Here is a 25,570-nt window from a genome sequence, read left to right on the forward strand (position 1 = left end):
CACCTACAACTTCATACACCCCGGCTCTAGCCAGGCCAGTCTCCGGCCTTACTTCCCCAGTTCCTGCCTCCCCGACATGTTCCATCCTCATCCCACTTTGCCTCTCCCTCCTTCCCCTGCTGCATTCAATGCATCCTTTAAGCCCCGGCTCCTCCAGGTCTAAAGGACATATAAGCTCTCAGCAGCGGATGCCTCTCAACAGGAATCTGGTAGGAAAGAGTTTTACTCTTCATTATTTTTTAAACCGATTTTTACTGCATGCATTAATCTTTTAATTAAAATACTTTTAATTAACACATTATCGGGAGGAAAATAAAAATCCACCCCCAAAGTAGGACCGCCGTCCTGCTTCGGTAAGTGGACTGCAGGGTCCACGCTGAGGATCCTCGCTGCCTGGGGGAGGTCCACACTGAGTGTCACCACCTTTGCTCAGCTCCGGGGGGGGGGCGTTAGAGCTCACTCTAGGACTCCCCCAGGGGCTGGTGCTGGAGGCTGGGTTGACTTGCGGCATAACCGAGGGGCACTTGGTGCGTGGGGTCCACCAGACTAGGACGCGAGAAACCAGAAACTTGGCCTTGGCTCTCTCACTCATCCGTCACTAAACCTCTTTGGGAATCAGCTCCTCAAAGGTAAAATAAAGGGACAGACTCGAGCTATGGGCTCAAATGTTTCAAACCCATGTCTCAGTAGGGATTTCTCCCCCTCCTTCATACTCTTAACAGCCCAAAGAAGCAACAAACAAACAAAAAAACCTGTTGGCCTTACTTCCCATGATTTAGGTTATGAAAATGTTGATTTTCTCCACGTGCTTTTGAAAAGCAGACTACTGCTGCCTCCCAACCAGTACAATGGACTAGAGGGTCCCCTTCTGCTCCAACAGAACTCCATTGAGCTTGTCTATATTTAACTTCTCATTTTCTTAAGATTTGCCTCCTTCAAAAAGCAGAATAAAGGGGGGAAAAATCTCAGTTAGCTGGATTCCAGTTCATTGAGGGTTTACTGTACGAAGCCACGCTGGAGAGCCCTCCGGCCTTGTGAACATGCAGTCTGCAATCTGGACACCTTTTATTTAATTTCAAGAATTCCCTTTGCACGGCAAAAAGGGGTCTGAGGAAAGCAGAGCGGCACAGATGAGGGGAAGGGCAGAAGCAGAGCGCTCACACACGTGCTCCCCAGCTGGGAGAGAAATGGGATCGATGGCAGGAGCGGAAGTCATTCTTGACACAAACAAGGGTCCTGGGGCGTGCCACCCCACCCCAGTGCCTGGCCATGCAAGACGCAGATAGGGAGGCTGTGGCCCATCAGGACCACAGAGCAGATGTACTGACACGGGGAGTCCTCTGGGCGCCTCCCGAGGCGCCTGCAGGGTCTGGAGCAGAGGAGGGTCTGTGTCCATGTCCACGAGCATGGTCGGTTAACAGACAGCACCAGTTGGGAGGCTCAGGGCAGGAGAGAGACTGAGGCTCTCAGACACTAGCACCTACTGGCCCTGGCCCTCCTGGGAAGAGACTCACTTCCTTGATAGCTGCTCTTGCAGCAAGAGCCTCTCCCTCACCCCTGTGCCCTGGGAAACGAATAAATCATCAAGATGAGGTCTGAGCCAGGGTGCTAGCTGCCTCTGGAGGGCCAGGTCACTGCTGTGCAGTGGAAAGATGCTGCTGCACCAGGTAGAGGGACTGGAGGTGGGAGGGACAGGCTGGGGGCCGGCAGCCCTCCCTCCCGCCCAGCAGTGCCCACACAGGAAGAACCTTCTGGAAGCACAACCCCGGGCATTTTCTAGTCAATCTATTCCCCATTCCCAGTAACCCCATGAGTTGGCCCCTGTTGCTTCTGATTATTTTTGGTGGGTCAGGGGAAAGAGAGAGGAGACCAGGCCAGAGAGGTCTCTCACATGCCAGAGGTAGGCAGTGTGTGTGGTGGGGACACTGCGCTGGGGGCAGGGCTCTGGTCCCAGCCCTGCCACTCTCTTCTGTGTGATCTCGGGCAAACCATCTCACCTGTGTCTCACTTTCCTCAGCTATCAAGTCAGGAAAATCCTACCCCACGTACCTCAGAGAGATAGGCTAAGGGTGAAAATAGATAACGGATAGAAAACGTGTTTAAAAAAGTATAAAGCGCTATTCAAACGCGAGGCAGTGTTGTCATCACGGAGATCCATCCCTTAGCACGTCCCTCCTCTCACCAGGACACCTTCGCTTCCTTTTTAGGGTCTCTTAACTTTAGGACCTATTTCTTTATCTCAGAAGGGTTCCGAGACTCCCTGGTGGTTTCCCCTGATCACAATCTGTGACCCCAGAGGCCCAATGGGCACGCTAGGTGTCTGAGGGGGGGTGCCGGAAGAGGGACCTACCCGCTGTCCTTCCGGCACCTTCCCTGCGCCGGCCCCCTTGGTCCACCCTATGAGAAGAGCTGGGCTGTCCATTCAGGCCGGACAGGTCTAGGGTACCCCTGCCCCACACTCAGGGGACCCCATCTGGAGTGCAATTCCTGTTCCCGACTTCCAGCAGGTGGCGGGGTAGAGGGAGGGAAGGCGCCCCGAGAACCAAGGGCAGGATCGGATGGTGGGGCCTCAGGACGCCCCCAGGCTCGCCCCCGCCCCCTGCTCCTGCCGCCGGGCCCTTCCCTCCCCCGGCCCAGCCCTAGTCTCGCTCTGGCGGCGCCTGGAGGGGCCGCTGGGCCCCGAGGCCCGGTCCGCCGCCGCTGTGCACGCGCAGGTGGTCCTTGAGCGACTCCTTGTAGCGGAAGCTCTTGCCGCACTCGCCGCACGTGTAGGGCCGCTCGCCGGTGTGGATGCGCTGGTGCTTGAGCAGGTTCTGCTTGCGGATGAAGCTCTTGCCGCACAGCGCGCACTGGAAGGGCCGCTCGCCCGTGTGCAGCCGCTGGTGGTTCTGCAGGTGCTCCTTGCGGCTGTAGGTCTTCTCGCACTCGGAGCACTTGTAGGGCCGCTCGCCACGGTGCGTCATCTGGTGGCGGATGAGGCCCGAGTGGCAGTTGAAGCTCTTCTCGCACTCGGCGCACTCGTACGGCCGCTCCTTGGTGTGGCTGCGGTGGTGGATGATGAGGCTTTTGCGCACACCGAAGCTCTTGCCGCACTCCGGGCACGAGTAGGGCTTGCTGCGCGCGCCGTGCAGGAGGAGGCTCCGGCGGAGGCCGCCCGGGCAGCAGCTGCCGCAGCCCCCGCCGCCCCCGCCTGGGCCCCCGCCCGCGCCCCCGGCTGCCCCGCCGCCGCCCGCCTGGCCGTCCGCCTGCGCCCCGCCCGCGCCCCGCTCCCCAGGCAGCGCGGGGAAGCCGTCGTCCAGCAGCGCGCCCCCGCCGCGGCTCGGGGGGCCGCCCGCGTCCTCGGGGGGCGCCGGCAGCGGGGGCAGGCTCTGCGGGGCGGGCGGGGGCTGCGGCGGGGCCGGGGGCGGGTTCTTCACCATCAGCAGGCTGTCACCTGGGGGGGAGACACGAAGAAGCGACATGCTGACACTGCTCGGTCCAGGACTCACGCCGTCCCTGCAAGGGGGCCCCGGGCCTTAACTAGTTCCTCTGCGGCTTCCTGCGAGTCACAGGCTAGCCGGGCCTCAGCTTCTCTAAAGGATGAGGGGATTGAACAAGGCAAATGATCAAGTTCCCTGTGCTCGAGGGTTCCCCAACCCTCGGAGCTGCACAGAGCCACCAGCTGGAGAGCACCTGAAGCGGGTCAGGCAGGTGGCACGCAGTTAGGATAGGAAACACCCCCAGATGCCGGGAGCCGGTGGGCAGAGGAGCGGTGCTCTGCGGAAGTCCCCTTGGAAGGCGGAATCGCCTGGAAATAATAAGACTTAATTGTATTCTGGTGTTCAGTGCTAATTTACCTACGGAGAATCTCTCGACTGGAGGGAGAGAGTCTGCCAGAACCTCTCCCAGGTGAAAAGCCCGTCTGAAGGCCTACAGGAGGGGAATGCAGGGGGCCGGGCGCATAACCACCCTGCGATTTGCAGTTATGTCTCCACTAAGCAGGCAGCCTTCGGCCTTGTACTGCGGCGGGGTCAGCTGGGTTGATATGAGTCCCACCCTGGCGCCTGACCCCACCTGGCCGCGGACCACACGTGACTGGCGCTCTCCTCATCCTCGTGTGGAAGTGGCTGCCCAGCCAGCCTCCCCAGGAAGCGCCTGTCTCGCTCCTGCAATGGTGCCCTTTCCTGCACCCCCGAGTCTCCAGGGTTCATGGTTCCACACGACCTTGGGGGCAGTGGGGCACAAAGCCCAGGCTCTGGGCATCGGAGCAGCGATCTGAGGCCCAGGACTCCGACTTCCAAGGCACTACTGGGTTTGCTGACTGTATTCAGGAGTCTTCTCTTTCCTTCACCCTCCATCACCTCCCCGATCCCCAGTTCACAGTCCTTTCTTCCTGCAGGAGCCCCCTCCCCATGACATGTGTTCCTTATGTGACACTCCTAGACAGACTGGGCCCAGCCTGCCCCCCTCTATCCCAACCAACACTGACCAGGCAAAGAACCATTTCCATAGGACACTGGCCAGGGGCAGGGGCCACTGTAACTCTCCTAGCCTCAATCCAGGATGTCATGCCGTCAATCCTGCAGGTTTGGCTGTGGCCTCTGTCACAGCTGCACTGTGGGCCTTGCTTCTCCCTCTACCCGATTGGCTACTCTCCCTCCTTCGTGGGTGTTATTCCCAAGAGGACCCCCAAGGAAACCACGTGTACGTAAACCTCCATCTCAGGGACTGTTTCCCAGGAAACCCAACCCCAAACAATCCTAATCCTACTCTGATCATTCTTCAAACTCGGAGTGAGCACCAGACCACTTCTGTCAACTGCCTCCCTGCTCCGCCCCGCCCCCCGCCTCTGTTCTCCCTTCCTGACCCAGCTTAGCTCCTGTGGTCCCTCTGCCCCTCTCTCCTCTGTTGGGCTTGCCTGGGGGACCCCAATGCAGTGACAGCACTCAAGTAGCTGAAGGCTGCTGGAGAAGATCACACACCTCAAACCCTGGCATCCTACCCCATGACTCAGCATGCCCCAGTTTTCCACTCTCCATGGGGATTACGTCACACCATCTCCTCCCACCTCTAACATGAGGACTTTCACTCTAGAACTCACTGGCCAGTAACTGATTCAGATACAAGCACGGGACCTTGTTCTGGCTGATGAGATGTGTTTGCTGGGAGGCTTCTGGGAAAGCATCCTCACTCCTTGGAGACAGTGCAGGCAAAAAGACGGCCTCTCCTTTCCCTCTGGGCCTGGAGGTGATACTTGGAACAGCTGTGGCCAACTTGCTCCATCCACACCAAGGATGAGCGAACAAGCAGTTGGAAAGAACCTGGGTCCTTGATAATATAGCTGCATCCTTGAGCCAACCAAGGCTAGAACTGGACTACCTCTTAGTTACGTAAGAGGATAAATGTCTTCATTCTTTAAAGCAGTTTGAATATTCAATCAATTGTACGTATGTAAAGAAATCCCAGTAAACACTCTGGACACAGAGGCTCCAGTGCGGTTCTCTGGTAGGCAGTACTGTCACTCATCGCTGTGTGGGGAGCAGGACACTCCCGACTCCACAGGGAGTAGACAACAGAAGCTTCATGCTTAGGACCCTCCCAGACCTGGTCCTGCGGATCTCCCCTTTCAGCTGGTTCTGATTTGAATCCATCCTCTTGCTCTAATAAAACTAATTGTAAGTATAGCACTTTCCTGAGTTCTGTGAGTTGTTCTAGGGAATTACTGCACCTGAGGCGTTAATGGAGACCCCTGAATTTGCAGCCAGCTGGTCAGAAGTGCGGGTGGTCTGGGGACCCTCGAACTTGCAGCTGCTGTGTAAGATGAGAGCAGTCACGTGGAGAACGAGGTGCCTCACCTGTGAAGTCTGGCCTAATCCCAGGTGGTTGGTGTCAGAAGTCCTTGCAACCTGTAACTCCCCAATCAATCTAGCCCCAGGCTCTCCAACTTCAGACTCCTATGTTCATCTGTCTACTTGACATTGCTACCTGGATGTCATCTCAAGTTGAACGGGTCCAGAGGAGAACACCTAATTTACACAGCTAACCTGCTGCTTTTCCAGGACTCACCATTTCAGCAAACAGCACCCATTCGCCCAGTGTTTCCGGATCAAAACCTAGGAGTCACTCTTGTCTCCTCATCCACCACAGACAATCTATCAGTTATATTTCCAACCATCACCTCTTGACCTGGTCTCTACCCACTACATTAGCTCCTACATGGTTTCCCTGCTTCTGGCCCTTTCTCCCCACCTGACTCCAGTCAATTCCCAAACGTACGTTTTAAAAATGTAAACCAGATCACGTCACCACTGTGTTTCAAACCCTCTGTTAGTCTCCTTTCATATTAGAATAAAATCCAGACGCTAACCTGGCCCATAGGTCATACGTGGTCAGACTCCTCCTTGTCTATTGCTCCAACCTCCTTCCCCAGATGGCCTTCCTTATGGCCTTCCCTTCCCCAGCAGCCCCGTGGTCAGCTCCTTCTCGTGATCTGGACACACTCGAGTGCTTCCTCCTTTCCTGCCCCGACTCCCGGCCCCCTGTTTTCCCTGAGTCGTCACCCTCAGAGCGTTTACCACCCCGAGTTTATCTTGTTTGCGTGATTACTGTTCATCACCGTCCCACAAAAGGAAAGGCCCCTGGCCCTTCTTCACCACTGATTCCAAGTGCCTGTAGTACTGCATAGCATAGAGCAGGCACGAGGTAAATACTTGTTAAGTAACAGAGACTAAAAAAGGCTGGAATCACTGTTTTAACCAGTTTTAACCCAAGGCAGTACGTGGGAATTTCAGGAGGCTGCTTTCAAATCGTATCCTGTGACTTGCGAGTGTGTTTTGAGCGCTGGCGTCCGGGTAGGGTGGTCTGGCCTGAGGCTCCCCACTCTCTCCAGAAGCACCCAGTAGCCACTGAACTCCAAACCCCTATTCACACTTCCTGCTTCAGTGGAGCCCCATGCACGTTACTTCTGAGTGAACCAGACTTTTTTCCTGTCTTACACTAACTGTCAGAGAGCAGAGAGTAATATCCACTCATTAATATATAAAGCCAGGAATCCTTTTTACTAAAAGGTAACGTCCGGTTAGGCTGACGTCTGACTTTGAGTTAAGCAGGACACCGGGTCTTTCTCTCTTGTTTACGGCAGGGCCAGGGAAGGGGGTTGGCGTGAACATGCATGTATTTCTGTGTTTTACTCTCTAGCCCTGCCCCCTCTCCCCTTCCGAGCCCCCTCCAGAAGACTACCACATGATGCCATGTCTTACCAAAAGTCCACCTGGTGGTCCTTGGCAACCACAGCACTAGGTGGGTTTTAAACCTCAAAGAAATCACAGGTGAGATACTAATTTCACATCCCAACATTAATGAGCGGAAGGCAGGTCCATTTTGGGAGAAAGACAAGAGGCTCTGATACGAGGCTCTAGTGACTGGGCGGGCAGGAGAAGCGTTTCCAGATACCCCTCTCTCCCAGCTCTGGGCCTTTCTTCCCAAATGCAAACTTTCTAAGGCCTCCCAGAGACAAAACAGCACGAGGCAAACTGTTCTATGAGCCGCTCGGCATATTCGAACTGGAGAAGGAAAGCGTTTTGGTAATTTGCAAAGCCTGGCGATTTCTGCACGAGTTTCTCACGCTGTTTTCACAACCACGCAGGTCCCAGGAAAAGGCTCCTTGAAGCCCACACGCTCTTAGCCAAGTTGGAGAAGTCGGAAGGCAGCGCCGAGGGACAAAGATTTGGGCGGAGTTTCCTGGCACAATGTTTGCTGATCTGGTACCCCTGCCTTCAGGGCCAGGGCTAGAAATGGTGGCCTGAGTGCTGCAGAGGATGGGGTAGCATCAACCGCTATCGCTTCTTCCTGCCCTCACAGGCGGTCCCCCGGATGTCCCTGTCACATCCCACCCCACCAGCAGGTTAGAAAGAGGACAACTGAAATTCTGTTTTAGACAAGGATGTGCACCGTTCCTCTGCCATCCCCTGCCCATTCCTCCGGCCCCACTCTGCTCTTCCAGACTGAACTAAGTCTGTCTCACGGAGAGTGAGATCCGCTCACCTGGGTTTTAAATGTCCCTTCAGATTCAGAAATAACCCATGTCCTCAGCTCTGACATGGATTTCGAGCTCTCAGAGGGTGTCAGGAATGTGAGCAAGGCACATATGATTAACTGTCCCTTCACCACCCCAATCACCCAGAGGACATTAAGCCAGCTGTTTCAGTGGTACTGGCCCTGGCAAGGAATGTGAGCCTGATGCGACGCGTTAGCTAACCCACCAACACATGCCAGAGGCCCTCAGCCAGTCAGGGGCTTCCAGAAAGACCCAAGAGAGCCAAGTCAGGGGAGGTATTTGGCCTCACACTTGCCGGCAGAAGAAACCCCCCTCTTCCTATCTGAGCTTCAGGAGCCTCCCAGTTACTCTGGGAGGTCGGCTGCCAGGGGGCTCTGGTGAGTGTTTCCTAGTGTGTGAGCCGCCTGCTGCCATCACCTGCTGTGACACCACTGCCTCAGCTCGCTCCCAGCCTGCTCGCCTTTCCCTGTTGTGATGGGTTGAATTATATCCCCCCAAAAGATAACATCAAAATCTGGACCCCCCAAGTACTTCAGAATGTGACCTTATTTGGAAATGGGATCTCTCCAGGTGTAGTTAAGATGAGGTCATACTGGAGGAGGGCAGGCCCCTGATCCAATGTGACTCGTGACCTTATAAGACACAGAACGTGTGAAGACAGAAGATTGGGGTGACACATCCACAGACCAAGGAACACCAAAGATCACCAACAAACACAGAAGCTAGGCAGAGGCAAGGCAGGGCTCCCCTACAGCTTTCAGAGGGAGCATGGCCGTGCCGACCCTTTGATTTCAGACTCCAGGCCTCCAGAACTATGAGAGAATAAATTTCTGCTGTTTTAGGCCACCCAGTTGGGTATTTTTGTCAAGACAGCCCTAGGAAGCTAACATACCTGCCATCCTCCAGAAGGAAAGGGGACAGTGCTTTGATACAGGCCTTCAAAAGGCTGCCATGACAGAACATCACCCTGTAAGGGGCTAGGCTGGGTGAGCAACCGTCCCAGTGGACAAAACACCCAGGGGCCCCGCTGGGTGCACCACTCACCGGGGCCAGAATCTAATCCGAGCTCTCCTTCCATGGCGTCGCGAGGGCCCCACGGGTACGGCTGCTCCTCCTGCTTTATCCATGACAAGATGTCGTGTGCGGAGATCAGAGACTCTGTTCGGGGAAAGAAGGCAGTCTTAGAGCCTGTTGCTTTCCACCGAGCATCCCACCGGAAGTTCGAACACCGCCACGTGCAGAGGCCGCTGCTCTGCTCAGAGGGCGTGTGGCAGTTTGGGTATCCCTGTCCCCATCCCGTCAACAGCCTCCCCAGATGGGACCTCACTGGTCCTGCTGCCGGGGAGGAGGCTGTGTGGAGGCAGAGCCAGGACCGGAACCCAGGTCTTCTGGCTCTGTCCTCGGAGCCCCAGGGCCATCTGCGGGGCCAGGCCGGAGGCGAGCCTGGCCTCTGATGGCCCACAGGACCAAGGGAGGAGAGGTCGGCCTTCCAGATCGGCAACGGCAGAAGCAGTGGGCACAGGTCATTAATAGGAACTGCCGTGGACACTGCCGCCTCTCTGTCGGGAGGGCACTGCTTCCTCTCCTGCCCTGGACCCCTTCAACTTCCCCCCTTGTGGAGCTGTAGAGTTGACAAACGACACGGAATCCTAGATCTTACAGCTGCTTCTTTTCCTGGTGTGCGGGGCTGCATGAGACTTTGGGGTCACAACCAGCAAACAAGATGACACTGGCCTCCTCCAGCTCTGCAAGCATATGTGAACACACGCGCACACACAGTGCACACGCACACAAATGCACACGCACACCCGCATGCACACACACGCCCGCGTGCACACGTACATGGGGCCTGGGCGGGCAGAGCTTCCCTATTGTTCTTTTATGCTTCCCTTTACGCCTGGACTTTCCCCAGAAGTTTCCTGGGAGACACCTAACTACTATTCACTCAAGGAAGACTCCGGAAAAAGTAAAATTACTTTCTTTCTTTCTGTCACAGAAATATATACCACTTTTAAAAGGCTTTTTAATTATATTTCAGAAATCAGTGAAGTCATATTAGTATCAGTTCACTGACAGTACAAATTATCAGTGTGATGATTCCTTTAGAGAAGTCCTCCCCACTCTGCTAATAGTTATACGCCGAAATGCGTACAAAGTCACCACCTGAGGAACACACTGTAGTTTATCCCCTGCGTCTTTCACTGGCCTTTGACCAAAGTGACTCGATCGGGTAGATTTTCTGGCGGTTACAGAAGTCATCTCCACGTGCCCCGACGGCGCGCTCACCTGAGTTGGGGTCCGTTGGAATGTCCCTCTCCGCCAACTCCTGCTGAGCCCACACGCACGGGGGGTCTTCCTGTTTGATCCGGGACAGGAGGTCTTGGGCAGAAGCTGGTGAGTCTGCTTGTGGGAACAGAGCAGCAAAGGTGTCAGGGGACACGGAAACGCCCGCAAGGTGGTGCTTTAAGTCTCTCGTGTCATGCAATGAGTTCTTTTCCCTAAACATCAGCAGTAATTATTCTAGTTAATTAAAGCTTTAGGTCAGCTTGGCCTCAGCTGCTGGAGCTTTTGCCGCAAATAAGTGGATACTACAGGGGGTGACATAACAGTGATGTCATCGAGAGAGCTTTCCTGTCCTTCAGGAGCTTAACTCCTTCAACCGAGGTTCACGCCTGAGGCCTGAGCAACACCGTGGAAGGAGGTCTTCCTCCTGCAGGGACCGTCCAGGAAAATGACACCTTCCAGGAAGGCTTTTTTTTTTTTTTTTTTTTGCGGTACGCGGGCCTCTCACTGTTGTGGCCTCTCCTGTCGTGGAGCACAGGCTCCAGACGCGCAGGCCCAGCGGCCATGGCTCACCAGCCCAGCCGCTCCGCGGCATGTGGGATCTTCCCGGACAGGGGCACGAACCCGCGTCCCCTGCATCAGCAGGCGGACTCTCAACCACTGCGCCACCGGGGAAGCCCCAGGAAGCCTTTTATCTTAACCATCTTAATGGGGTTTTTCTAAGATGTATCCTACACCCCCTTTCCTCTGCAGAGTCTATTAAACCTCATTTACCCTTTATTGCCCTCTTATCTCTTAAAGATCCCTCTGAAGCACTGTGATGCTCTCTGAGGAACTGGCCTGATGAATTGGGAAGCGGAAAGGGCTGCTATCACTCACCTATGAGTGTGAGGCTTTGACTAAGGGGGATGAGGTTTGTGGAGCTCTAACCTGTGGATAAGTAAAGAGCTACAGTGTGTTAATATATCTTGTGACGGTTAATTTTATGTGTCAACTTGCCTAGACCACAGTACCCAGATACTGGGCCAAACATTCTTCTCGATGTTTCTGTGTTGTTTTTATTTGTTTTGAGGAGTTCAACAAGACTTTGAGTAAGGTGGACTGCCTTCCATAATGTGGGTGGGCCCCGTCCCACCACCTGACGGCCTTAATGACAAGAGACTGACATCCCGAGGAAAAGGGAATCCTGCCGGCAGATTGCCCCGGTGCTCCAGTTGGCAGAAGCCAGCTCCTTAAATTCAATCACTCCATCAATATCTCTACACACATGCGCACACACACGCACACACACACTCACCCTGTTGACTGTTTGGAGAACTCTGACTAATAAATACATATCTTCTCTAACAGAGATCTCACATACAAAGTCCAGCCAGAATGCTGTCGAAGAGGAGCTATCCAGACCTCCTGACAGGACTGTGGCCGTGCGGGGCCTGACACAGAGGCAGCAGTCATAAGTGCTTGGTTAAAACAACGAAAGCTCTTGCCACCAGTCGGAAGCAGGTCTCACGGACCCACAGATTCCCCCACCCACGGGACCTGTAAAACGCCTCACACTCAGTACTTCTGCAGATACTGCTTTCCAAGGGAAGAAAGGAACAGTTAAAAACTGATATTACAAAGAAGAGAAAACAGAACGGCTAAGCCCAGACGTGCTGGCAACTCGTCCACGTCGTGTGCCGAGTCTGCGGCTCGTGGGAAACCCTGTCTCTCCATCCATCCTGGACCCACAATCTTCCGTTTTCAGCTCAGGCCTCTGGCCTGGCACACACGTCAGACAATGCTGGGCGCCTGCAGACCACGTTGGACTTTCCTCTGCCACCCGGCTTGGGCGGCCAGTCAGCTCACTCACCGGTAATGGACTCTGTGGGGATGGCTCTTTCCTCCAGGCCCCGCTGACCCCGGGCACACAGGGCCTCCTCCCGCTTCACCTGAGAGGACGTGTCCTGTGCAGGCACCAGGGGCTCTGCTCCTGGGGACAGAGAATCACATCGTTTGGTGCCGTTTTCATGAATGATCGTCAGCTGGACGTTCTCGGGGTCAGGAGCACGGCTGACAGCACTGGCCAGGGAAGAGCACAGGGGTCTTGGGTTTCTCTGGGCAACTATGGGGAACCCCCAGGAGCAGAAGGTCCTGGGAGCAGAGAGGCGATTGACATTCAGGACAAGGGGGTAGGCCAAGCCACAAAATGAGGTGTGGTAAGGCTGGGACAGGGTTCCAGAAACAGCCCATGCTGGGTGGGTGCTAATCAGGACAGGCCATAGGTCTCCCTCCATGTGGGAGACATTCGTCCTTGTTCTGCACCCCAGTCAGGAAGAGTGGGCCAGACAGACACACACACACACACACACACAAAGTTAGACTGGGCAAAGGGAAGCAACCCCATCCCTTCCTGGAATGGATAAGGCACAGCATCCTTTTGCATAAAAGACAATAACATGTCTTCCACGCGGACCCCGTGACGTGACCACAGGGGCATGTTCCTCTTGTGAGGGTCTATGGTGTGATGTATAACACTAGCCCCCGCAGGAGACAGCAGGAAAGAGACTACATGAAGAAGTGGAAGACACGGATCCTGGTTTCACCTCTGCCCCCAGTCCAGAGGATGAGTCACTTGCCCTCTCTGGCTCTCAGTCTGCTTGGTCCATCCATAAAAAGGCCACAGTGGTCCCTGTTCTATCTGGCACAGGGATGGATGATAACTCAGTGAAACGGCTGAGGTTACATTGCTTTACTGTGAAAGGTTACCACAGCTGCTGACCTCACACATTTGTGGTACCTAAGACAGGGAAGGAGCCATTTAGACGAAACGTCCAGAAGAGGCAAATGCACAGCAACCAGGGGCTGGGCGGGGGAGGCCCAGAGAACAGGAGTGACTGCTCATGGGTGTGGGGTTCCCGATGATGAAAATGTTCTGGAATTAGATAGTGATGATGGCTGCACAACTTGGTGAACTGAATGATACACTTCAAGAGTGAATTTACAGCATGCGAATTATATCTCAATAAAGAGAGCAGAGTGGGGGGAGGGGGCCGCCTTGAGCCACCTTCTAAGGAAGTTTCGGTGAATACACCCTCCACTGAAAAGGGAGGAAGGGCAGAGGGCCCCAACGGGTGAAGGCTCCTGGGAGAAGGCAGAGAATACAGTTCAAGGACCAGATTTCACCTGGCCCAACAGTGCTCAGGAGAGCTGAGGTCCCGAGAAGCCTCGCACCTCCCATCACCAGGTGTGACGTTCTCGGGGAACTGGATCCTCAGAACGTAAGATCTCCCTTGAATGAGGAGAAAGCTTTGGAGGGTAAGTCTGCCTGTGATGGGGCGTCTGTGAGAACGGGGTGAGGACGCTGAAGGAGACAGCCAGGCCCGAAGCAGTCGGCCACGCACCCCACGTGCGCCACGCAGAGCCTCCTCTGCCCACCTCCCTAGGCTGGAGCTGCACTCGGGTCTAAGGCGCCCATCAGGGCTGGGAGGCTGCAAGGCGCCCCCCCGCCCCCGCTGCTTCCTCTTCTCTCCAGCTTACCTGGGCATCTCGAGCTACATGGTTCTGACCCAAAAGACAAACATCTGTGGTGCGCTTTCTGGCCCTGAAACTCTTCCTGTAGGTGACCGCCAAATTTCAAGGGCAGCAGAACTGGCCCCACGAACAACTCGGGAGAAGCCCGCCTGGAATTCATGCAGGGATGGCGGTGCTTCTCTCCCACCCTGCCCTGGACCTAGGGCTGTCTTCGGCTGCCATCACCTGTGTCTGGATCCATCAGGATTCCTCTCTCTTCGGGGTCACGCTGCTCCCACACGCAAGGCTCTTCCCGGGGCTCGGCCTGGGGTGGAGCATCTGGCTTGGACACTGGACCTTCCGAGTCTGGAATGAGGTGGAAGGGAAGGAAGGGCTGAGTGAAGCTGATCAATGGGCCCCGATCAAGGGCGATGTGGAGCTCTCCCCTCCCCCACCCCACCCCAGCAGTCCTCTAGGTGGTGGCCGTTATGTGAGTACGTCAGGTAATCTCTCACGAGGAACTATGAAAACAAGTCAATAGATTCTCCAGTTTCTGGTCTCTGAAAGCCAGCAGCAGAGCGACTGTGGCTTATCCAAGGCTGCTGGGGGTCAGCACGTAGTGACGCTGTTTGGCTGTAATTCCAAAATGGTGGCAGCACAGTGTTCAGCCCCGCAGTGATAGGCCCTGTTTTTACCTTCCATTCTGTTACAAGTCATTCTAACTTCCTAGCAGCCAAGCAAATCGTTTCTTGAGTTTCCGTGACGTATGAACATGAAACACCTTGCCCGGGGGTGGTGCACCATGGGTCAAGAAGCATCTCACTCCCCACTCCCAAGGTGCTTGCCACAGGGGAGGGAAGGCGCCCTTACCCAGGGACATCAGGGTTTTGTAGTTCTCCTTAACCAGGTTGTTGTAAAGCTCCTTCTGCCATTCATCCAGGTTCTTCCACTCGTCCTCAGAGAAGTAAACAGCAATGTCTACAAAAGTCACCGGAACCTGGGCCAACAAGAGTTTTAGTCTGGAACCCCCTGCTCGCTCCTCCCCCCACCAACTCCCCATCAGGGGCACTGGGCCCGCTGCACCCACGGCCCCCATCCTGCTCGGCCCGTTTCAGTGGAGTCAGTCCACTCTGTTCCTGATCATCCTGTGCCTCCAGTAACCTTTTAAAAATTAAGCATTTAGGGCTTCCCTGGTGGCGCAGTGGTTGAGAGTCCACCTGCCGATGCAGGGGACACGGGTTCGTGCCCCGGTCCGGGAGGATCCCACGTGCCACGGAGCCGCTGAGCCTGCGCGTCCGGAGCCTGTGCTCCGCAACAGGAGAGGCCACAGCAGTGAGAGGCCCGCGTACAGCAAAAAAAAATAAATAAATAAGTAAAAATTAAGCATTTAACCACATCCTTTGTAATTTCACTTTTAGGTAAACTGGGTACCTGAAGGTAAAGCTTTTGGCATTCAGGGTGACAGAGATGCAGTAGGTTCCTGGAGTGCGTATTAGCAAGCCAAGTCCAATAAAACCCTGTTATAGAACCTGTACTTCAGTCAGGTCACCCCTAGGTACACAGTCGTGTTTTTGTCACTAAAACTTGCCCGTGCTAAGGCTCCGGAATCTTGATCTGTTTCGTGCACCGCTACATCCCAAGCATCTAAAAGCATGTAGTTTGGAGTCAATAAATATTTGTTGAATGTGTTGAATAGCTGTTGCCAACACTAGGAAGGTCCCACTGTGGTCTGAGTCATCCAGCATCCAGTGTCAGTCACCTGGTGTTCAAGGTCATCTAATCTGCTCCATAAAGCTGTTATTTCAGTTCGACGAGGATTCTTGTCTGTACTCATTTCAGTCACTCACCATCATGGCCTCATCTCGGACAGAATTGTTCAAGATGGTTTCACTTCCAAGACTTCAATATCTGAGCTTCACTTCTCTGACCACATAGCCTTACCTCCTACCACTTTCCCATCCCTGCTGGACCAGCCTTTCCCTCTCACTCTGAAATCCAAGCCCTCAGTTCTCCCCAAGGCCCTGACCCTAGTCCATCGGTCTCTGTACCTGACACATGGCACCTTTGTGCGAATGAAAAAAGCAGCACTCTCGGTGTCAGGCCTGCTGGCGCACTGCCTGGTAAGTGGGCAGTGCTCGTACACAAACGATAAATGCCAGCCCTGTCATCAGGTGCTCATCACCCTAAGGGCGACTGGGCAGGGGCCACGTGCAGACCTGTATGTCACCCACTGACTGACAGCTCACTCCCATCTTTAGAAACGGAACTAGAACTCCTAATTCCCTGGACCTTCCACCCGACTTCGGCAAATCCCCAACCTGGGAAAACGGATACAGACCCCTTTCTTCATTTTAATTCTCTGCTCTAGATAAAAGTCACAAAATTCTGCAGGTGACAACCGCCACACACTCAGGCTTCCTGGCGATCTCGCTGGCATCTCCCTGTGTTCCCCGGGGGGCTTCTTTCGCACGCTTACCTATCCCCAGTGCTCCCCGGGCCTCCCGCCATCTCCTCCGGTCTCCCCTCGATGGCAGGTCGCTGTTGACAAACTCCCACCTCCGCCCTCCTTCTTGCCAAGCCAGCACCCCTGCCCCCCACGTGCACCCTTCATTTCCCCTCCTCCTGCCTGTGAAACTCAACCCAAACCACCTTTTCCCTTTGGCATTTTCCGTCTCTCCGTCTCCCCCTTCAGGACCCCCAACCCGAGAGGAGCCCCACTCAACTCTGCCACCACAAATGAGTCTGCTCTTCCCCTTCACTTGACACATCCCGAGACACACGTTCTGTGCTTTCTTCCCCATCCAGGCATCCTTAACCCCCGAAATCTGTCTATGAGCATCCTCTACTCTCTGAAACCTCATCCTGAGAGGTCATCAGCCTCCTGCTGTTAGCTTTCACCCCTTCAGACCTCTCTGAAAGGTCAGACCACCTTCCTGGAATTTCCTCCTGCTTGGTTTCCACGACCACGCTGCCTCCTGCCCACCTGGTTCACGTCTCCTGTACTGCTCCCTCTTCCTCGCCCCGGGGCCATGGTTCTGCTCTCACCCTGCCCTGTTTCGTCACTTTCCCCTTGGCAGCTTCATTCTTTTCACGGGTTCAGTGGTTACTTCTTTGCAGATGACACCCTTCAGCTTTCCTTCCTCCCTTCAAAGTTCACATTTCAATAGCCTTCTGAGTGGCTTCATTTATTCATCTTTTTTTTTTAAGATTTTTTTTTGGATATGGACCATTTTTTTGAAGTCTTCATTAAATTTGTTACAATATTGCTTCTGTTTTATGTTTTGTTCTCTTGGCCACGAGGCATGTGGGATCTTAACTCCCTGACCAGGGATCGAACCCGCACCCCCTGCAATGGAAGGTGAAGTCTTAACCACTGGACCGCCAGGGAAGTCCCTATTCATCTTTTAAGTACCTCAAACTAAATGCATCCAAAACCAAGTTTGTTATCTTTTCCGACACACCAACTCCTCTGTCCCCGCTTCACCAGTCAAAATTCCAGAATCATGGTCCCACAACTGGAAATAGACATCACTCTGCAAAAGCCTCACTCTGCTAGGATGCAGCAGAACTCTGAGACATGGGCCAAGATTGCAGGGAACCCACAGCCTAGCCAGACAGGAAAGAATATCCATGAATTATCCATGAACAATTAACCAATTTAATAGAACCCACGAGGCACAGAGAAGCTGAGAGACAGCAGCCTGAAATTTGAATCTGACAAAGAGAATGCATCTAGCAAGGCCAAGAGTCTACAATGAACTGAAACTACTGCCAGCAACATTAATTAACATTCTCATGGTGCCGTATGGTTATGGAGGTTTTAAAATATGTCTGCAAATTCTTTGACAAGCCCTTCAAAAAATAAAGCCGAATTTTCCTCCTCTTGAGCGCAGGATTGAGTGACTTGCTCCTAACAAATGAATAAAGAAGTGACGGTATACAATTTCTAAGGCCGCGTCATAAAAGACATTGTAGCTTCCATCCTGGTCTCTCTTTCTGGATCACTCACTCTAGGGGAAGCCGGCTGCCATGTTGTGAGAATGCTCAAGCAGCCTTGTGGGGCAGGTCCAAGTGGTGAGGAACTAGCTAAGGCTTCCTGCCAAAACAGGCGAGTGGGCGTACTGGAAGCCGGTCCTCCAGCCTCAGTCAAGCCTTCAGATGACTGCAGCCCATCAGTCATCTGCAGCTCATCAGCTTGACTGTAACTTCATGAGACTCTGAGCCAGAGCCACTCAGCTAAGCGGCTCCTGAATTCTTAACCCACGAAAATTGTAAAATGATAAATGATAATTTTTTTTAGGCTGCTAAGGGTTGGGGTCATTTGTTACATGGCAATAGAGAACTACTACAATGAGCTACATAGTGTTGTCCCATCAGCGATATCAGTTAAACCTCACAACTCCACGAAGTAGGCATAGTATCATCTTCGTGTTACAGGTGAGAACACTGAAGCTCAGAGAGACCACCTGGGAATTTACTTACTAAATTACTTATTTACACTTCACTTCTTTCCAAAGAGGAATTGAGGAGGCTCAGAGACAACACAAAACATAGCTGACCTGCAGTAGGAAAACCGGCACGTGGTAAAGCCAAAATTCAAACCCAAGCCTTCTAATTACGGACCCCACAACCATTCCATTGTTCCGTGAGGGTAGGTGTCAACTCAAGACCCCCAACGCCTGGCCCAACACACAGAACGCGCAGCAGGGCCGGGACGCAGCACCGAGTTAAAGCAGGGTACAGACGAGGGCAAAGGGCAGCGTGGGAGGAGATGCCACCTATGCCGCACAGCAATATGTTATATAAGCCAAACTCGACAAAAACGAGCCCCTGGGGGCTGCAGTGGTGGGGGTGGCTTAGGGAGGAACCACAGCCACTGTTAGAACTCAGCTCTGCGTGGCCTCAATGGATCACCGTCCAGCACCTCCTCCGGCGAAGCCACTGGGTCGGCTACCAGATACAAAGACCAAGAAGGCCCAGTGCCTTACGTGGAAGCGTGAGCCCTCCAGCTGGAGGGTCATTCGGCAAACATGTTTTGCTATAAGCCGGGTACTGCTGTAGGCACGAAGACACTGCAGTGAACCAAGAAGAGGGAAACCAACCAAGAGACAAAAAAAAAAAGTACATATTTAAGATGCCTGATGGTGTAAGTGCTTTGGAGGAAATGAGAGCAGGGACCGAGGAAAGAGTGCGCCGGGATTGGGTGGCCAGGAAGGGACAGCGGTCCAGTGGCAGCTTAGCAGAACAGCTGATGGGGGCGACGGGGCGGGGGCCCTTCAGTGGAGGAAAGTCCTTGCCATGGGACCGTGGGGAGCAACAAGTGGGCAAGAGGGGGTGGGGGGAAAGGAGGTCGGATGGGTGGGCCACAGGGAAGGGGCCAGTGACGAAATGGGGGCTTTTATGCTCAATAAGTTGGGGAGCCATTTGGGGGGTTTTAAGCAGAGGTGTAATATGACTGATTTGTATTTTTTCTTCCTCCTTATTGGGGGTACGGGGGCAGGGAAGAAAGCAACGAATATTTATTTTTTAGCCTCGCCGTGCAGCATGCAGGGTTTTAGTTCTCCGACCAGGGATTAAACCCATGGCCCCTGAAGTGGAAGTGCGGAGTCTTAACCACTGGACTGCACTGCCAGGGAAGTCATGACTGATTGATATTTTTAAAGGATCACTCTGGCTGCTCTGCTGAGAAGAGACTGTATGGGGTGGGGGCCCAGGATGGAGACAAGAGGACCAGGGCGGAGGCCATGGCAATAATCAGACGGGAGGCGATGACAGCTTCAACAGACGAAGGCGGGAGCCGTGGAGGCGGGGAGGAGTGGCTGGGCTGTGCATATGTTTTGAAGAAAAATCAGATGGTATTTACCAATATAGCGGAAGTTGGGTGCGAGAAAGAAAGGAGAGAAGGATGACCCTAAGGCCTGTGGCTTGAGCAGCTGGAAGGATGCTCTTGTCTTCGACGGAGAAGAGGACGACTTTGAGTAGAACAGGGTTCAGGCAGAAATCGGGGGTTCAGTTTGGTCGAGTTAAATCTAAGATACTTACTGACATCCTGATGGAGATGCTGAATTAACAGGTAGGAACGTGACTCTGCATTCAAGGAGGAAGTCTGGGCAGGATACAGAGACAGAGCGGGAGGGAAAGACTGCCTTTGAGAGCTGACAGCATCTAAAACGCTGAGCCTGGATGAAATCACGAGAGAGGGAGTGTAGAGAGTGAGCAGAAGGTCAGGACGGAGCCCTGGACCATGCCAAACACTAGAAGTCAGGAAAAGGAGGGGAAAGCAGCGAAGAAGACTGAGAAGAAGCAGGTAGTGATGCAGGAAAAGGACCAAGGGGGTGCGGGGAGCCTGGAGGGCACGCGGACAGGTGTTTCAAGGAGGGAGGGGTCTCCTGCGTGAAATGCTGCTGACAGGGCAGGGAGATGAAGACTGAGGCTTAAATACCACGGCTTTAACAACCCTTGGCTTTAATACCATGGATGTCATTAGAGCCTTGGCAAGACCACTAGGACGGAGAAGTGGCAGCAAAAGCCTCAACCACGTGGGTTCCCGGGAGAATCATCCAGTCACCAATTGACTGGAATACTGAGAACAGAGGAACACGTTAAATGTAGACCACAGAGGATGCAACAGCAGAATCCAGAGAGTGAGAAGTTCCTCAGGACAGATGGCCTAGTTTCCTCCACAGATAAACTACAAGGAAAAATGAGAGAGATGAAGGAGGAACTTACAGATTGAAAAGGCTTAAGAGACACAGGAATCACAGCGTGTGGACTTATTTGAGTTCTGATTCAGGCAAACTAACAGAAAAAAATATATAATATTTTTGGAAGAACTGAAAATCTGAACACTGACTGGATATTGGAGTAGGTTGAGATCTTTGTTATGGTAGTGATAATCTTGAGATTATTACATTAAAAAAAGAGTCCTTACCTTTTAGAGCTACCTATTGAAATATTTACAATTAAAACGCCTGCTGTCTGAGATGTGCTTCAGAATAAAATGGGAGGGGGATGTGGGTAGGGAGTTGGATGAAACAAGATTGTCCAAGAGCTGATAACTGCAGAGGCTGGACGACGGATTCATGAGGGTTCATCACACAATTCGATCTACTTTGGTCTAGGTTTGAATTTTCTATAATAAAAAAGGTTAAAAAAGGGAGAGAGAGACAATGAAGAAAGAATTGGAGACAGCAAGTAAAGACCGCTCTGAAGAGGAGCAGAGAAATGAGGCACCGCTGGAGGGAGTTTTTTTTTATTACAGAGATGGGCGACGCTGCAGGTGGGGATGAGCTAGTGGAGAGGGAGGAGGTGACGATGCAGGGGACACAGGGCAGATGCTGCGTGACTTCCTGGAGCAAGTGAAGGGGTGGGGTGCGAGCCCACGGTAACAGGAAGGCAGAGGACACGCAGCTGCACGTGGAGTCTCCGGAGGGTGACCCCATCTTCTCAGGGGCGTGCTGACTGAGCCCGCAGGCTTGATGAGCCGGGGACAGCAGGAGAGAAAACGGAACAGGAAACGGAGCGTGAATTCTGAACTGTGAGGAGGGCCCACCGGAGGGCGGTGGACATGACTCAAGTGACCCTGGTTGGCGTGGTCTGGGTCAGTCCCCAACCATTCAGAGGAGCAGACACGAAGACAACCAATGACAAAGGGTCATTTGCAGGTGCCAAGGGGAAAACCCAAGCATGAGGCGCTGTCGGAATCTGCGGACGCCCAGACGCCTGGGGAGGGACACCTGCGGGCTCCGTGGGGAATGGCTGGAGGCCAGCCTCGCGGCGGTGGAACATTCCAGACGAAGTGGTTAGAGTGGAAGCAGGCTTTGGGAAGAAGACACTTGAGTCAGGCAACAGGGAGCCAGAGACGCCTGTGAGAAGGCCTGACAAAAAGAGCGCTGTCCACGTGGGCTGGTCCTCTCCGCCATCCCTGCCCCTGGGGACCGCCACTTACCTTGGGGACCTCGCCCTTGCTGCCCGGGGGCAGCCGCAGGACCCAGAAGTTCCTGTTCCTCAGCAGGTTCTCCATGTTCTCCAGCCGCCTCTGCAGCAGCCCGTACTCCTGCAGCAGGGTCCCCAGCACCGCCCACTTGCCCTCCATGTGGTTCCCGAACTCCACGGCCGTCTTCTCGCAGTCGGCCAGCTTCTTCTCGGCCGTCCCCGTCCGGCCCTCCAGGTTTAGCAGCTGGCTGGCCTGGGCATCCACCTTCCTCTCCACGGCCTGGATGGCGGCCACCACGGTCCAGAGAGAGATCTCTGCCGTGGGCAGCTGGGGCTCTCTCATCATGCGGTCGGGGAAGACGGGTGCCCTATCTGGGAAGGGTGGGAACTGAAAAGGCATTGGTCGCCGGGCGTCCATGTCCCATTCCTGAGCCTGTGCGAGGAGGGAGAAAGTGACAGCGGGGATGAGACCCTGTGTGAGGAGGCAGGGTGGCCTGAGAGCAGGGGACAACTCATTAAATGCCGCAGAGTCTCGCTCTCCTGCCAAGCCCCTGCCTCTCAGGCTATGGTGTTCCTTAACATGCCAGCAAGAGCTCGGGCAGCCACCCACCCAATCTTCCCACTTCCCATCTGCAGGAGTCAAGCTGGCCACTAGTTTACGACCCCACCTTGACCCTTGAGAGGTCAAGGCTGTGGACCCCAGGCTAAAATGTCACGAACCACTTTCCTTGGCGAGCCCATCTGTTTTCTTCATGGGCTAGACTTAATGATGAACTCTAGAGCTGCCCAGTGTTTGCTGTTTCAAAGTAAAAATTTTCATGTCAGTCATCTGCCCCTAATCTTCCCAGCGATCTCTAAGCCGGTTAGGGCAAGAATGATTATCTATCTCTGCTTTAAAGATGATGAAATAGAGCCACAGAGAAGTGGCCGGTCATTCCACAGCATCTCGCTGCACTGTCAACTGGAGTAGTTCTAGGTGCTGCAGGTGACAAAAAACACAGTTCAGGTAACTGGGCTGCCACCCTTCCCAGCAGGGCTGTGGCCAAGGGAGACACCGGGAGCCCGAGCAAGAGAGCAGACGAGCAGCTCTGTCTCCTTATGTAAGTACGTATTCATATTTTCCAAAATAAAAGTGGGTTTGCCAAAAAATGTCATTCACTGAGGAGAGGAGGAGGGGACATCTCTAAGAGGAAGAGAAGACCTCCCAGCCCCCTCTGCTTCCCAGGGGGGAGGGGTACCTGATGGTCCCGGCCCTCTGGTACTCCCCCAGTTCTGGGTCCTTACCCTGGAGGGCGAGGTCCCCTGGGTGCAAGTTAGGAGCTGAGCCCTGTGACCGAGAGTGGGGTGGTCACTGTGCACTGGTGACCTGGGAACTGGCCCCATACCATACCAGCTACCCAGGGCTTACTGGACAGCGGGGCTGAAATGGCATCTCCTTGCCACATGGGACAGGAGGAGGTGTCATTTTCTGTTCTCTCCGTCGCTGCTGAAGAGGCCCTCAGGCTGGGCGAAGTGGAGACCTATTACTTAGAGGTGCGCTGGGCAGGTAGGGACAGGCATGCTCACTGCCCTCTCTAACTCAGAGCAGCTGTGACAGCCACAGAGGAGCATCACCCAGCTTCCAGGGAATCACTCCTGACATGGGAGAAAGGGCAGCAGGGTCTGGGCCCCAGACCCTGCTCCATAAGAGGCAGTAATATTTCCAGCAAAGCCGTGTACTGGGGCTCATTCAGGCATCATTCCAGCCTGGCCTACAGAAGGGGGCAAGGGCTGATGGTGGAAGTTCAGAGAGTCACTGGGCCCAGTTTACTTTTTGCAGGTGTTGGGGAAGAAAAATTTTCCTTCTACCCTTCTAGGTTCTTCGGCTGCTCTAATAGGCGAATTGACATAAGACAGATTAACATGAGAAAAACGAAGTTTAAAAACATGTATTCTGGGGCTTCCCCGGTGGCGGTGGCGGCGCAGTGGATAAGAATCCGCCTGCCAATGCAGGGGACACGGGTTCGAGCCCTGGTCCAGGAAGATCCCACATGCAGCGGAGCAACTAAGCCCGTGTGCCACAACTACTGAGCCTGAGCTCTAGAGCCCTCGAGCCACAATTACTGTAGCCCTTGCCCCTAGAGCCTGTGCTCCGCAACAAGAGAAGCCACCACAATGAGAAGCCTGCGCACCTCAACGAAGAGTAGCCCCCGCTTGCCACAGCTAGAGAAAGTCCGTGCACAGCAATGAAGACCCAACGCAGCCAAAATAACTAAATAAAATCAAACAAACAAACAAAAAACAGGTATATCTCCTGTATACCTGGGAGAGACCCAGAAAACTGAGTTACTCGCCAGAATGGCCCAGGCCACTACCTTAAATACCATCTTCAGCTAAAGACAGATGATGTTGGGGGGTGGAGGAGTCAGTCACAGGAGGTGACCAGGAAAAGACCAGAACACAAGGGTGTACAGGTTTATGCAGATGTACGTCCTTGCCTTCTCCGCTGGTGAGAGTTCTTAGAGACACTGAGTCACGCTCCTCTTCCTGGTAGAGCGACGGAGATTTCTCTTTTACAGAGGGAACTCCTACTTGGTTTTCAGAGCTTCTCCTGTGCCTGCAGCTCCTCTAAAATAACCATCTTAAAATAATCCTTATGCCAAAGAGGCATATTTTGGGGCGGCAAGTTCCGCTTCCCTACACAGGTTTGGAGACCTAAAGCTGAAAAATGATCAAACAGGACACGGCAACTCCTGGCGGACTTGTCAGAACCCGGCTGGCTGAGAACCAGGCCAGGGACAGAGGAGGCTCCGCGGGGTCCAGCCCAGGGTCAGCTCCCACACTCTCCTCCGGGCAAAGCTATCCAGGCCTCTCTCAGCATCACGTCCTTGTGTTTTACACACCGCTCTAGAGCTCTGACTCCGGAACCGAGATCCTTATGGACCTTTACGAAATGACTGGTGCCTATTCTCAACCCCAGAGGCGCTGATTTAACCGGTCTGGACGAGGCTTGGGCGTCAGGAGTCTTAAGCTGCTCAGGTGCTTCTAATGTGCGACCAAGTTTGCCCACCGCTGGATGGAGGGCAGAATCGCCTCTCAGCGGCCCCTTCCCTCCATCACAGCCGGTGCCGGGGAAAGGTGAATCGCTCGTTATGCTCGGTGAAAGATGGCCATACAACGTTTAAAACATCTTTTCGTCAGAGTGGCCGCAGTGTGACCTGACGAGGTACGCTGCGCGCCCACGTCGCCGGCCCGGCGCGAGTGCGGCCGGCAAGCCCCTCGGCAAGCCCGGGCCGGGGTGGGTGACGCGGTTACGGCCCCGCCAGGGCCCGGGGACCGCGCGTTCCGGGCCCCCCGCCCCGCGGGGCCTCCCCGGGCGCCGGCTCTGGGCCCTGCCGGCACGCGGCCTCGGGCGCCCTCCGCTCCGGGACGCGGGCGGGGCCTGCGAGGGCGCCGGGCCGGGCCTGTCGCGCGAGCCCCCGGCGCCCCGGCCCACCCGGCCTCCGTCCCCGCCCCGCGCGGCCCGGGCCCCCAGCCGCCCGGCGCCCACTGCCCTGCGCCCCGCCCCGCCCCCACGGCAGGCGGGCGGCCATGGCGCCGGCGGGGGTGCACCCACCTGCATGGGCGGCATTCCCTCGGCCATTTCCCCGCGCAGCGCCGGCTCTTGGTGGCAGACCTCCTCCGGGGGCAGAGCCTGCGCCCAGCTCCAGCTCCCGCTGTCCAGCCCCAGGCCCTGGATGCCCAGCTGCTGAGGCTGCGGCCGTGTTGACACAAACTGCATCCTGGGAGCGCTGTTCCCCGCTCGGGCCGGCCAGGGAGAAGAAGAACGTTTTCCAGGCGCCTTCC

At 54.6% G+C, this 25,570-nt stretch overlaps 1 protein-coding gene across 1 annotated transcript; it reads right to left on the minus strand.

Annotated features, from left to right (window-relative positions):
• Positions 1-254: 254 nt before the first annotated feature.
• ZNF282 (zinc finger protein 282) lies at positions 255-25,570 on the minus strand. Its single transcript, XM_082662128.1, has 8 exons — positions 25,341-25,570; positions 21,759-22,178; positions 14,681-14,807; positions 14,057-14,176; positions 12,171-12,290; positions 10,322-10,435; positions 9,073-9,193; positions 255-3,426 (listed from the first exon to the last, which is right to left on the minus strand). The coding sequence occupies exons 1-8, from the start codon at positions 25,503-25,505 to the stop codon at positions 2,640-2,642; spliced, it is 1,974 nt and encodes a 657-aa protein (XP_082518254.1). The 5' UTR covers positions 25,506-25,570; the 3' UTR covers positions 255-2,639.

The sequence above is a fragment of the Grampus griseus genome (assembly GCF_964374135.1).
Source record: "Grampus griseus genome assembly, chromosome: 9".
In the NCBI taxonomy this organism is placed as follows: Eukaryota; Metazoa; Chordata; class Mammalia; order Artiodactyla; family Delphinidae; genus Grampus; species Grampus griseus.

Bases quoted from the DNA above. Each gene is read 5' to 3' on its own strand.
- ZNF282 (XM_082662128.1), bottom strand. From the start codon at position 25,505: ATGCAGTTTGTGTCAACACGGCCGCAGCCTCAGCAGCTGGGCATCCAG. The intron at 22,179-25,340 runs GTGGGTGCACCC...CTCCTCGCACAG, and splicing joins AGGGAATGCCGCCCATGCAG to GCTCAGGAATGGGACATGGA. The intron at 12,291-14,056 runs GTGATGGCAGCC...CTCTGTCCCCAG, and splicing joins CCTGATGGATCCAGACACAG to GAGCAGAGCCCCTGGTGCCT.